Genomic DNA, 14122 nt, shown 5'->3' on the forward strand with positions numbered 1-14122 from the left:
ACCAGAGCGGCCCCCGAGGGCATCTCCCAGAACGCCGCGACAGACGTCACCCCCAGGAGGTGGAAGCCACTATACCAGTCCGCTACCACGAACGCCCGGACGTCGGCAAAGCTCCCCACGAACCCCGGAAGGGATGTTTCGAGCACACAGCCAGCGATCGCCGCACCCAATATCGCCGGGCCTGGGCACCTCTGCGCGCGCCGTACCGCAAACTCCCGGCCGCACGATCGCACCAAGCGAGCTGGGCTGGGAACCGGCCCTGAAATTGTTCCTCAGCAAGGAAGAGGAGGATGAGGTCCTGCAAGCCCTCCGGGAGTGTCCGGACGCTGGACAAGTTATGGAGGAGGCCCAGTGGATCGTCGCCCCAGTCGGCTGGAGGGTAGACACCCACCAGCGACGACTGCCTACAGCCCTAGTCGCATCCATCCAGGAGCAGGATCGACGGAGGGTGCGCTACCTGCGCCAGATCGAGGGTCATCGGTTCCGAGTCACCATCACCGCCGGGCGGGAGGTGATCGTTTCCCTCCGCCATAATCACGCCGAAGAAAGGGGGGGGTGTGAGGATGCGTGAAACACACCCTCCACATTTCGCCATTTCTATTTCCGCCACGAAGGCATACAACTGGAGATTACGCCACGAAGGCCATTAATTTATAAGTTGTAATATATAATATAATTATAATATAAGTCGTTACGCCACGAAGGCAATTTATTTAAGTTCAAACTAGAAGCTAAGCCTATCCGATTTAAATATCGCGCGCACCAGGGCTGGAAAACCCCCCAGTGTTGGTCTACCGAGGGCCAACAGCTGATAGTGCCGATAGCGATAGGCGGAGGTTCGATAAGAAACTGTGTTGGGAAACGAAGAAACCCGGCAAGCCGGGCTGACATGCGGCCGCAAGGGCGGAAGCTCGCTCTCTTTTCTCGAATGGCAGCCAAGGCGATCAGACCTAGGAGCGGACTTCAACCCGGAGTGGTACAGCGGCACGAGCGTCGGCACGCCGGATCCAAGGAGTAAGTGGGACAATAGGAGACAATAGCGATCAGACTGAGTGCGAGTAGGGGTAGTAGTAGTAGTACTAGCGAATAATAAAGACAAGAGAGAATGAAGAAGTATGTGTCCGTGTGAATTTGTGTATTTTTCGGGAACCCACGTGCAGTGATTTGTGCCGGTCGGGAATCGTGTTGCGCCAGAGCTGCTTACTCAGTGCAAACGACCACCCGATCGCCCACAAGGAGCATAAGAAAGGATCGCCTCTGGCCACCCTCTCCTGGGAACCCCGCCCCAATTACGGTTTAGGTAGGCGCGAGCCACGTGCAGTGATTTGTGCCGGTCGGGAATCGTGTTGCGCCAGAGCTGCCTACTCAGTGCAAACGACCCCCCGATCGCCCACAAGGAGCACAGGAAAGGATCGCCTCTGGCCACCCTCTCCTGGGAACCCCGCCCCAAATACGGTTTAGGTAGTCGCGAGCCACGTGCAGTGATCTGTGCCGGTCGGGAATCGTGTTGCGCCAGAGAAGCTTACTCAGTGCAAACGACCACTCGATCGACCACAGGGAGCACAGGGAAGGGTCGCCTCCGGCCATCCTCCCCTCGGATCCCTACCCCCTACCCCAGTAGCTTGTGAGTCGCACATCCAGGGGGGAACGGCCACGCCGTGCAGTTTTGTTGGTATTTTCTCAGGGATCGGCTACGCCACTCGTTTCGTTAGTATTTTCGCCGGGAGCAGCCCCGCCCTCCACTATACCTTTCGGGTTCCGTGTTGCGCTAGAGCTGCTTACTCGGTGCAACGCGGATACTCTGGCCTCCTTTCCCCACAAATCCCCGCGGCAACTCCCCGTCCAGTTTCGTCCCAATACTTTTCTACAAATTTAACTGTAGAGGACCCTGGCAGGACTGAGTTTTATCCCAGCCCATGAAAAAGGTCCTTACACCTTTAGCTGAGTAACGGGTATCTGATAGTCGAAATACTCAACTATAGCAGACTACGCTGCCGTCAAAGTGCAGGGTCAGCACTTCATATCCGGCGATCATTCACTGAGCGAGTGTTCCCAGCGCTGCCGGTAAAGCGCCGGGTCAGCACCAAATATCTGGCCAGCGACGATCACTTGCTGCGTGAGTGTTTGTGGCCGGACTCCGGGCAATGGCCCCCAAAGTGTGGAGTCGGCAGTTTCCTTACTGCGCGTGTTGGCCACCTGATATGGCCTGCAACTCTACAATTTCTACTCATGGAAACCGGGTGTGTTAACTCTTCCCTCTCTTAAGTGGTCGCCGCCCCGGTGACCTGCTATTTCTACGTCACCGTTAGTTCCTCGTTTGCCATGCCTTCTGGTCCTTAGAACGTGGTAGCCGAGCCAAACTGCAGAGTACAATAGAAAGGAGGCGGGTAGGAAGAAGGAGTAGCTGAGGATGGAACCCATGATAAGTTTTTCTCTAAGGGTCCCAATGTGGTGGAGAAACGGAAGAATTGGTCGGTTTTGGTGGGTCGTGATGTTGACCACGGTCATGGCTGACACCGCAGGATTTTTCATCGAACTTCCAAGCTTATTTACGAACCAAGACCCGTTGAGGCTTATTTTGTCGGAATATGTTATCAAGTAGGTTCCAGATATTTTTTGGTCCCGCCCTTGGTCATCGGTTATGGTCATGTTGTCCTCATTCACTATGAGGGTGCCGTGATCTACTACAGTAACTTGATTCAGACGGGCTGGGAGTGTGGAGCAGTGCGCAATAGCTCCGTAAACTAATTGCTGTGCACAAGTACCTTTTTGGAGTTCCCTGTAGAAGGTGGCGCCAACCGTCTTGCAATGCCCGATGTTGAGGATTCGTGCTGGGCACTCAGCGACTAGGATTCCGTTTTCGAAGTCCAGGATCTTGTTGAGGTGCTGGACCGGATAGACCGTTATCTTTTTACATACAAGTTTAGGACTAGGGAATACAATAAGAAAATGGAGTATATCGGAATTTTGACAAACACTTATACTAGATACTTCTAATAATTCTATCAAACTAATGTTAGTAGGCTGCCTGTCCTTAAATGTGTCAATGTCGGAGCTATCTAGAATTGCCGGACTTACAATATTTAATTTTGCTAGGGTTTAGCCCGATCGAATATGTTCCAAATCTGTGACGACAATTCGATTTATAGCTAAAATGATTTCCAAAAGGTGCGTTCCTTTATTTGTTTCAATTTTTATACCCGTTACTCGTAGAGTAAAAAGGGTATACTAGATTCGTCGGAAAGTATGTAACAGGCAGAAGGAAGTATTTCCGACCCCATAAAGTATATATATTCTTGATCAGGATCACTAGCCGAGTCGATCTAGCCATGTCCGTCTGTCCGTCTGTCCGTATGAACGCTGAGATCTCGGAAACTATAAGAGCTACAATACTGGGATTAGGCAGATTCCTGAGATTCCTGCGCAGCGCAAGTTTGTTTCAGAAGAGTGCCACGCCCACTCTAACGCCCACAAACCGCCAAAACTGTGGCTCCTACAGTTTTGATGCTAGAACAAAAGTTTTAACTGAAATGTATTGTTCTCATCAATACCTACCGATTTGTCACGCCCACTTTAACGCCCAAAATCCGCCCACAAACTTCAAAAAATCGTAAATATGAACGCGGATATCTCGGAAAATATCAAAGATGGAGAATCGGGATTTCAGACTTAGATTCCGTAGGCTTGAGCGCAGCGCAAGTTTGTTACGCGAATATGCCACGCCCACTCTAACGCCCACAAACCGCCCAAATCTGTGGCGCCCACAATTTTCATGCTAGATAAAAAATTTTAACTGAAATGTATTGGTTTCGTCAATACCTATTAATTAAAAAAAAACTTTGCCACGCCCACTCTAACGCCCACAACGCTTAAATCTGTCTACCGCCGGTAGGTGGCGCATTTGCTGCTTGCATATCCCCATTTTCCTTTGGTCCCTTTAGCTGAGTAACGGGTATCTGATAGTCGAGGTACTCGACTATAGCGTTCTTCCTTGTTAGAATTTGATTCATCGCATTCGCGAGTTCGCTCAAGCGTTCCTGAAATTTGATGACGATTCTATTGTTAGCTTAAATGATTTCCAAAAGGTGCGTTCCTTTATTTATTTCAAATTTTTGAACTTGATTCATCGCGTTCGCGATTTCGTTCAAACGTTCCTTAAATTTGATATTTAGTTCCGATTGTCCTGCATCTGTTCTCATTAGTTGCTCTTGATTGAATTTTATTTGCTCCCAATCATTTATTTCGGTTGTGCCCGCAATAACCTTTTAAGCTGTCCCAATTAAGTTAATACTCCTAGCGGCCCTATGGTGAATTTCTAGGGTAGCTTTCAACTTGCGAATGTGTCTGAGGTCCGACGTTATAACCGGTATCCTGTTGGCGTTGGTGAACGTCCTTGGCAACGATTCAGTCTGATATTTAGTTCCGTTTGTCCTTCATCTGTTCTCATTTGTTGCTCTTGATTGAAATTTATTTGCTCCCAATCATTAAAGTCGGGTGTGCCCGCAATAACCTTTAAAATTGTCCCAATTAAGTTAATACTCCGAGCGACCCTATGGTGGATTTCTAGAGTAGCTTCCAACTTGCGAATGTGTCTGAGGTCCGTCGTAATTACCGGTATCCTGTGGTCGTCGGTGAACGTCCTTGTCAACGTTTCAGTCTGATCAGCGCAGTCCTCGTAGGTCGTCATGTTTGTTGTGTGTTGTAGGTATCCGTAAAGTTCCCAGACTACGATGACACCGTCTTCTAATGGGATGGTTTGGGGTTGGGGCAGTCTTACTGTCGCGTCCATTCTGACAGCCGTTAGTGCCCAAATTAAAACGTATTTCCTAGCCTAGAAAAAATAAAAGAATATAAGGAAAAAAATTAATTTTTTTTATATATAGAAAGTATAAAATGTACTAAAATGGTCTGAAGTCTAGCGAAGATGGTTAGCGTAGACTGCCCTTTTGAACCACCCTCCCCTTAATTAGGACCGTGGTCACCAGGTCTGCTTCAATAACTTCTTCCTAACAGATTGGTGAGAGCTTGTTACCTAATCGTTTTTTTGCTTTTAAGAAAACCTTTTCGCCACCCGATAACCTTTATAAGTGCTATCCTTGTTTACGTGGTCAAGGGACTTCTCCTGGGCCTGTTGAATTTTCCTACCAATCTCTCAATCGAATTCTGCGGACTTTGAGTGAACTATTTCCAATTGTTTTTTTATCAGTATCCGAGTGAATTGAGTTATTATCAGCGCATGTAAGGAAAAGGGTCTCATCCGTTGAGAAAATATCAACGTGTAGAATTTCTCGCACAAAAGAAGGTATAGGTGTTTCTGCTACCGTCGGCCTCGATGGATGGCGTTAGTATCTTGCCATGGAACAGGTTTTGGAGTTCGAGGTTATTTCCGTTGCTAGCCGAAGCATTTTTGGGAAAAAGTAGTCCCTAAGGATTTGATTCACGTTTTCCTGTGCTGCTCTATGAGTCCTGTTGTGTTCTGTTATAACGATTTCCCTCTGCTCGGTTGTGTCCGTTATGTCTTGTACAAAGCTTTTCGTGTACTTGTATGAAGTGCTAGGGAACGACTCGACTAGTCGGTGTTGGATAAACGCCAAGGTTGGTAGGGAGCAATGTATTGCGTTTACTACCTCAGCGTTTACTACATCTTTTAATGCATTTAGCAGATTTTCCCGGTTGGGGGTTATAATTATGTGCCTCACTTTGATCTTAAGCAAGATTAATGTGTCCACCGAGAAACTGTTTGCATCCTCAATTAGTATTTGATTTCGGAAACAGTTTACTGGGTTGTCAGTTGTATCGATAGTATAAGTTAGCGACTGTTCGCTATGTTTGGTGGCTGCATCTGATTTATGTACGTCCTCTAGGGACGATATTTTCTTTGCCTGGTTTATAAACCAGTTTTGCACCATGATCGTCAATAATCCCCTTCCACCGCTTCAGCTTTGCGTTAGGATTTTTGTCCGAGATGGCAAAGGTAAGTGGCTGGTGATCGGTAAAGATCTGCAAGCCCTCTACTCCGTATAAATAATTCCGGTTTTTCAGTGCCCAAACAATGGCGAGGAGCTCTCGCTCGTTGGTTGCGTAATTCTTTTCGCCGTTACGCAGGGCACGCAATATCATTGTGATTGGGCGGCCATCTTGAGATAGTACCAGCCCTAGACCAAAGCCTGACGCATCCATTGTTAAATCGAATGGCCTCTTAAAGTCTGGGTATGAGAGCAAAACGTCCTCTGATGCCTAAATTTCTTTCAGTCTGTCAAACGTTTCTCTCTGTTCTTTGTTCAAATTGATGTACATTTTTCTTGACTGATATTTGCTGCCCTATAGAATATTCGTTAGAGGTCTTGCGATTGTCGCGAAGATTTTTATGAAACACCTGTAGTAGCTTGCTAGCCCCAGAAAGCAACTGAGGTCGAAAAGCGTTTTTGGTGGGAGAAATTCTTTTATGGCTTTTGTCTTTTCAGGTGAAGTTCGAAGCCCCCCTTGTGACACTATGAACCCCAAGTATTCAACGTTCTTTTTAAAGAATTTTGATTTCTTTTGGGACACTCTCGTGCCTGCTTCTAAGAGTTTCGTTAAGACCCAATCCACGTCCCTAACGTGGTCCCCCGTTGTTTTGGAGAAAATTATAACGTCATCCACGTACACGTAGCACAACTTAGAGATTCCTTCTCTTAGGACCTCGTCAATGGCCCTTTGGAAGATGCTTGGGCCATTTTTAAGTCCGAATGGCAGTATACAAAATTCGTATTTGCCGTTGTTTATAGAAAATACTGTCTGTTCCCTGCCTCTTTCTGCCAGCTGACTCGCCCATGTTCGACAGTATTGTCGAAGGGAAAGTAAATCTATAATCTACGGTTCTTTGATTTAACTTCTTGAAGTCGATAACTAATCGATTCTTCTTTACGCCGTATTGATCTGTTCCTTTTTTATCTACAACCCAGGTATGGTTCTTATATGGGGACCTGGATGGCCTTATCATGCCGTCCGCAAGAAGTTGTTAAACTTCTGCATTTACGAATTCGGTGACACCCATGAATTGCGGGTATGACTTGGAGTATACACCCAGAAAAATTGAGAACGGAAAAAACCGAGATCGGTTCTTCTCGGTTTTAGTATTGTGTCTTCTGACATTTTTCTTATCGGTTTCATGACGGAAGCGATGTCGATTTTAGTATTCCGAACTAAAATCAATCTCTGTTCTGCGGTTGTTGACGAGGGGCGTGAGGGGAAGACGTAGAAAAAATGAGAGTGAGAAGAAAGAGACCGAACTCCTCTCTTGAAATTACCGCAAAGTTATCGAAATAAGCGGTGTCTATATCGCTGCGAATTCACTTCTATGTATATGGTGGCAATGAGTGACAACGACCAAAAATTGGAGGACCTGCTCCAGGAAATCAACCTAATAAAAGGCCTTCCATATTTACAGCGTAAGTAAAATTATTTTTTATATTTATATGTACAAATGTAATAGATTGTGATTGTTATTCGCAGCCATCTTAAGCACGACATAAATGTAAAGGGTATACATATGTTTGTACAGTGGGAATCGGATCCCTCCGCTTTTATTTAACGTGGCATGTTCCGCAATGAAGGGATTACAACCACGGCATTCTAATATACCCACAAGTGAGTATATAATGCACGGGTCTAGATTAAGCGCCAAACCAACGCCCCGGAAGAAGCTATAGCTATATACATAGCAACCACCCCAGTAGCAATTCGAGTGCTTACTTGTCGGGCAAGCACTCCCCTTGCGTAGGGGCGAGATCTATCTAAAATCTCTACCGTTCTGTGGGTCACAGCACCCGAGTTGTATAACGCAACATCCACGTCGAGCCCGAAGACTCTACCCGCGATATAGGTGTCAACCACAGCCACCACGATACTCCCACTAGGGGGCCAACCTTAATGAGCAGTCTTGGAACTGCTCAACCCGTGGTACCGAGATTACAGGCTCGGTGAGCCTCACCCCTTCAGCTCCGACATGCTCGGATGGGGCAACCATTTGCCATATAAGTCGCCTCCTACGACAAGCTATGACAGGCTGTGGCAGTATTCTTCGCCGCTACCACACGGCAGGGGGTTTGGAGGTTTGCATAGAGGGGGCAGTCACACAAGACGTGCTGCCAATCCTGAACTGGATCGCCACATGAGCGTGCGGCAGAGTCCGAGAGCGCTCTATTATGCAGAAATTCGTTTAACGATCCGTGTCCAGTGATCAGAAATCCGGTGCGCATCGGAAATCCGAAGTGTGGATTCCGAAATGCCAGAGTGACATCTGGGATGAACTTGTAGGTCACCCGTCCAGATGCATCTACGTCATCCCATCTGTCCTCCCATCTGAGCAGTAGGCACTGCTCCATACGCACCATCTGGTCTTCCCAGCTCAGACTCGTGAGGTCTTCGCCATACAGCAGATCGTATTCCTCCAGCGGGTATCCACGCTTTAGTTTGTATTTAATCAAACGGGGGAACGCCAGCAAGAACCTGCAGTGCCGCAGTGGACACTGTTCGGCATACCGGAAGGCTTCCCATAAGGACTAGCCTCTGGCAAGCAAGGAGTCGCCTCTTGGCCACAACTTGCTGCGTCGTAGTGACATACCATACCGAGGCACCAAATAGAGCACAGGCACCATGAGTCCGGCATAGATGGTCCGCCTGGCTCGAGGACTGAAACCCCAGTCTACTCGAAGCACACGCGCCAATGCTGCAACGACTCCAGCCATACGCTGTCGAAGGTTCCCGACGTGCTCGAGAAATTTCAAGCCTTCGCTGACTGTGATGTCACGGTACCGGCAGCTGCTTACAAACGGTAAGTTTGCTCCAGCAAATTTTACCGCAGGGGGGCGACTTGGTACACGCGAAGGGCCACGCTTAAAGTATTCGCTTCCTTTAAGCAGCATAATTACCGTCTTACTGGTGGAAACGGCAACGCCGACTTCCATCCCCCACGTTTCAACGATGGACATTAGTTGCGCTCCTTTTGTCTCCAGCGCGAGTCGGGAGTTTCCCTCGACGAGAAGCAGCAAATCATCCGCATACGCACTCAGTGTGCAGTACGACTCAAGGCGCCGGATCAGTACATCCATCAGCAGATCCCAAATAAATGGGCCGCTGATTGACCCCTGCGGACAGCCTCTAGTTACGGGGACATCAACTTCCTCGTTACTGCATCGGATGACTGCTCTTCTGCCTGAGAAGAAGCTCTGCCACAAGCCCATCTCTCGGCATCCCAACTCCGCCAATCGGCGCAGTACAGCACTGCATTCCACATTGTCAAAGGCTCCCTTGAAGTCCACGAAAATGCCAAGCACGTATTTGGCGTGAATACTGCTCTTCACGTGCATCCAAGCATCCTCCACACAACGTCCTTGGCGAAAACCGAACTGCCACCTGCAGCCTTCCGGAAGAACTTCTCTCACACGATCTACCATGATAACCTCCAGCACCTTTCCGAAAACCGGAAGAAGGCAAATGCCGCGGTACGACGATGGCTCACACCTGTCCTTGTCGGGTCCCTTGAGCAGAGCTACCACACGAGGGCATTTCCACTCAGCAGGGAAGTACCCCGACCGGATGCAGCTGGAATACATCGCCGTAAGATGCTGAGGTATGGCGCGCCACACAGCCTTGCAAATCGCACCGTTGGTGCCGTCCATGCCAGGCGAGCGTTTGCTCTTCAACCTAGCGACACAAGCACCAACCTCAGAAACTTCCAGGGGCGGTGGGAATTCCTCCGCTGAAGCAATCGGTGCATCGGACTCCGCAACTGGGAAAAAGTTGCGGAGGAGCACACGAGCACAGTCACTCCAGTTGGTGACTAGCTCGCCATTTACGCGAAGGCACCTAATCTCCGTCCGTTTCTTGCGACCTCGGCACATCTTGTAGACGCGCCCCCAGGGATCGTGTGAATTTTCTGCCACGAAGCGTCTCCAGCTGTCCTCCTTCGTCCTCAGGATGAGCTTCTTGTAGGCGGCCGAGGTAAGTCTCAGCTCGCGCACAATAAGCTCGGCCACGTCGTCATGGCGACGACGTCTGGCATCCTGAAGTCGGCGCCTAAGTCTCCTGACTTCGCGGCGCATCGCACTAAGATCAGCGGTCCACCAACCTGGTCTCGATCTCGGCGATCCTGCAGTCCTCCTACCCAGAACAAGGTCGCACACTTCGTAGACGATCCTGCAAAGGGTAGAGGCTTGTTGGTCCAGCGGCGATTCTGAGAAGTCTTCCGGAAGTTCGGTTGCCCTACTCACCATTTCCTGCTCGAACAACCGCCAACGTGCATTGGAGAAGTTCCAGGACGGCACCGGAGCTAGGCTCTCAACGGCTGTATCGGTCGTTGGGTTGGCCACAACAGTAACGATGTTGTGGTCACTCAACTCCCAATCGTCCACTCTCCACTCATATGTGGCTAGCATAGATCCTGCAGCGTTGCCGATCGTCACGTCGATGTCGCTCCGTCCGTTGCTGGAATCGAACGTGTACACCGAACTTGGCTGGTTTAGAACCACGGCTTCCATCTCCACAATCCACTGAGACAGCAGCTTACCGATTATAGTTTGCAAGTCCCTCAGCGTGAGGAGGGAGCTTACTAAACCACATGGGGGATGCTGCGTTCGCATCAAGGCCAAGGATTGCTGGGGCTCTGCTGGCCAGCAGCAGGACCGCATCCAAGTACGCGAGGTACGGTGGTAAGTCGGCATCAAACTGACAATATGCGGAGCATAGAAAGATTAAGCCAAATCTTCCTTTAATGCTCACACATACGCCGTACTCCGTGGTGAGGGGCTCCACTTGCATGCAGGTGACATCCTGGTGATTAGCTAGGATGGCCGCCTTTCCTCCTTGATCGGTAAAACTCCTTATACCGTCAGGCAGCTCATCCATCCTCCCGTCGTTCACATATGGCTCCTGGACCAGTGCGAACAGGCTCTTGCTCTCTCGCAATCGGAGTCCGAGCTCGATGGTCGCAGCTCGTCCTTTGCCACAATTTGCTTGGATGAAGCTATACATTTTTAATGTCTAGCATTCACCCGCGCCAGCACCGCCGCATACACAGGGCACCCGGGGGACAGCATATGGTGCGCCGATGGGTAGCCCTTGAAGCGGCAATTCCGGCAGTCCACCGGATTGGTGCAGCCTCGCGCATTGTGGCCAGTCTGTCCGCACTGTCGGCAGACCTTGTCGTTCTCCTTCATCCTGCAACTGGCCACCTTGTGGTCGAAACCGACGCACCTATGGCACGCATAAGTGCGCGCCAAGGCCCGGCAGTTGTACGCAAACCACCCAATGTAGGCTTTTCTTCCGTCAAGGACATCAAGAGCCATCGCGTCGACCTCTAGCTTCACGTTGACCGTGGCGCCATTGGCCTGCGACCAGGATTTTTCGAGCCACATTGTCCTCTTAAATTGTGCCAGGTGCATCTTGACCTCGAAGTTGTTTTTGTACAACTCCGTCATTGAGTCCTCGGGCGTGTGCGCAGTGTCGACGTTGCTAACTACAACCTTCGGCTTAAGTTCAGGGGTCTGCTTGATTTCAAGTCCGGCCTCGCTGAACTTCTTGTTTGCCATCACGCGCTTAAGTTCTCCTGATGACGGGGTACGTATAACGGCACCGCCACGCGCCAGTCCCCTGACTTCGTGGACTCGGACTCCTAGTGCAGGAGCGATTTCATTCCGCACCTTCTCCGCCAGGTGCTTGCCCGAGATGGTCGGGTCTGGGCTGTGCACGACTGCCGACCGATCTCCCGCGGCTTTCGCGGCATCGGGATCGGCGTGGCAGAAGGCACTGGCAAACTGGGGTACGCGCCTGCATACGACGGCTGGTTGGCAACAGCGACTGGTCACTGAGCTGGCGGCGGTGGCGTCTTCTTGCACTGCTTGTAGCGATCATCGAGAATGGCATTTCTAATCAACAGCGACGAGATCAAGGCCTCGTACCTCGCTGTGACTTTCAGTATCACCGTCTGGAGTTTCGTAGACACGACATTCACGAAGAGCCCTAGCATTTCATTCCTGATTGCAGTCGACTCTTCTTCGACGCGGCACGATCCTTGCTTCATCACCTCCGTGGGGCAGTGCGGCGAGCGAACAACGGGAGGGGGAGAGGGGACTACGACCTCAGCTCCAACGGCGACATTTGCTGCAGCGGCTGATGTCGAGGCTTCAGCGACGTCGGCAGCGGCAGCAGCAGCGGCAGCGGCAGCAACAGAATCGGCTGCAGCTACTACAGCAGCAGTGGGGGTGGCAGCAGCGGGGGCGACAGCAGCGGGGGCGACAGCAGCGGGCGGCGGCATCTCAAGCGACGAGAGCGTCTCCTCTGCAACAGGTTCCGGGGCACCTGTGGCCCCATCTACAGCCGCTACCTTGGCACGCGACACTTCTCTTGCAGCCTGGTGGCTGCGTTTTCCCCTAGCACGGCCTCTTCCGCGACGACTAGCGCTGCTGCTGCGACTGTTCGCCGACTCGCTGCCCTATTCGACAACGTCCATTGTTGACGGCATCTATCGGCAACCTCTCCAACTAAGAAAGTAGGCTTTAGCAAGATCACTCACCAAGTTCTCTTCCCGCAGCAACCACTTAGTGGATGCACACTCCCGCTAGAACAGCTGATGCGCGAGAGAAATCCCGTGCGAGAGAGAGATCGCCTAACGCCAAGCGCTCTCACGAAAGCTTTCTCACGAAAGTGGTCTCTCAAAAGCGCTCTCCAAGCACACGCGGCGCGCGCACGTGTCGAACTTTCCAAAAAGGAAAACACCGATTACACCGCTCACCGCTGACTTTTCCAAAATGTTTTTGCACCACCGTATTCCTTTCACTAAGGCACGAATTTTAACGCAAATTTTTTTTCTTTGTACACCACGTACTTCCCGAGATATGACGAAATGATTGGGACCACGATAAAACACACGTCCGTCGTTAATCCATTCATGCGCGTCACTGTACGTCATATGTTTGTACAGTATTAATAAAAATCATTTCTTATTTTAGGTGCCGGCAGTACTTACGAGTGCCCTCAGTATATAAATAATAATGAAATTAATGACGCCATCCCACAGATTGGGCTCCGTGTGCTTTTCGGGGTTGACGAAGTGGAAGGAGGTTTAAATAAGAATAATTTTATGCTATTAAAATTAAGCTATTTTTATTTGCCAAAAAAAAAAATTGTTGTAGAATACAATTATTATTTAAGATCGTACGTTGTAAAAAATCAATCAAGAAACTACATTTGTAGTTTGTCCGACTTTGTAACGCCCCCTCCATGTATATAGACTTAATAATGACATTAAAGCCTTAAGGCTAAAATATACAGGGGAGGTCAAAAGTATTTTCACAAAAGAAAAGTTAAATATACTCATAATATGAACTTACATCTTGTTAACTTTGGCATCAATAGAAAGGTAATTTAAATGGCGTTTGAATGATACAATCCATTTTTTAACCCATTCAGTACTTATTGAAAAGGACGAATTTGTGTGAAAATGTCCTTTTTGAACTTTTTTCCTCGACTTGAAAACTTAAATTTTTTGATGCAAAAAGTTTCTTTAAACAAAAATAATAGTAACTGCAAAAAGAATTTTTAAAAAATCATTTTGCTTATAATTTTTATGATTTTTTGAAAATGCTTAGAAACATGCATTTGAGCCATATTTTTCTCTTTTTCATACAAATTTTTTCCGACATTGTCACCTTCAAAAAAGTTCAAGTTTGTTTCAGTAGAGTGCCACGCCCACTCTAACGCCCACCAACCGCCCAAAAATGTGACTCCTACAGTTTTGATGCTAGAGTAAAAATTTAAACTGAAATTAATTGTTCTCATCAATACCTACCGATTGAAAAAAGATTGCCTCGCCCATTTTAACGCCCACAAACCGCCCACAAACTTTTAAAAATCGTAAGTATGAACGCGGATATCTGGAAAATATCAAAGATAGAGAATTGGGATTTCAGATTTAGATTCCGTAGGCTTGAGCGTAGCGCAAGTTTGTTACGAGAATATGCCACGCCCACTCTAACGCCCACAAACCGCCCAAACCTGTGGCGCCCACAATTTTCATGCTAGATAAAAAATTTTAACTGAAATGTATTGGTCTCGCCAATACCTAATGATTGATCCAAAAAAA

The 14122-nt window shown here is 48.9% G+C and overlaps 1 protein-coding gene across 1 annotated transcript in view; it reads left to right on the plus strand.

Moving 5' to 3' along the window:
* The first annotated feature begins 133 nt into the window (after positions 1 to 133).
* The window catches only part of LOC119562591, a 40130-nt gene continuing 26141 nt past the window's right edge, over positions 134 to 14122 (plus strand). The window contains exons 1-2 of the mRNA XM_037875814.1: positions 134 to 379; positions 936 to 1014. Of these exons, the coding sequence (XP_037731742.1) occupies positions 134 to 379; positions 936 to 1014 (325 nt within the window). The remainder of the gene's footprint in view (positions 380 to 935; positions 1015 to 14122) is intronic.

This window comes from Drosophila subpulchrella, unplaced genomic scaffold (assembly GCF_014743375.2).
Source record: "Drosophila subpulchrella strain 33 F10 #4 breed RU33 unplaced genomic scaffold, RU_Dsub_v1.1 Primary Assembly Seq66, whole genome shotgun sequence".
NCBI classification, from domain to species: domain Eukaryota; kingdom Metazoa; phylum Arthropoda; class Insecta; order Diptera; family Drosophilidae; genus Drosophila; species Drosophila subpulchrella.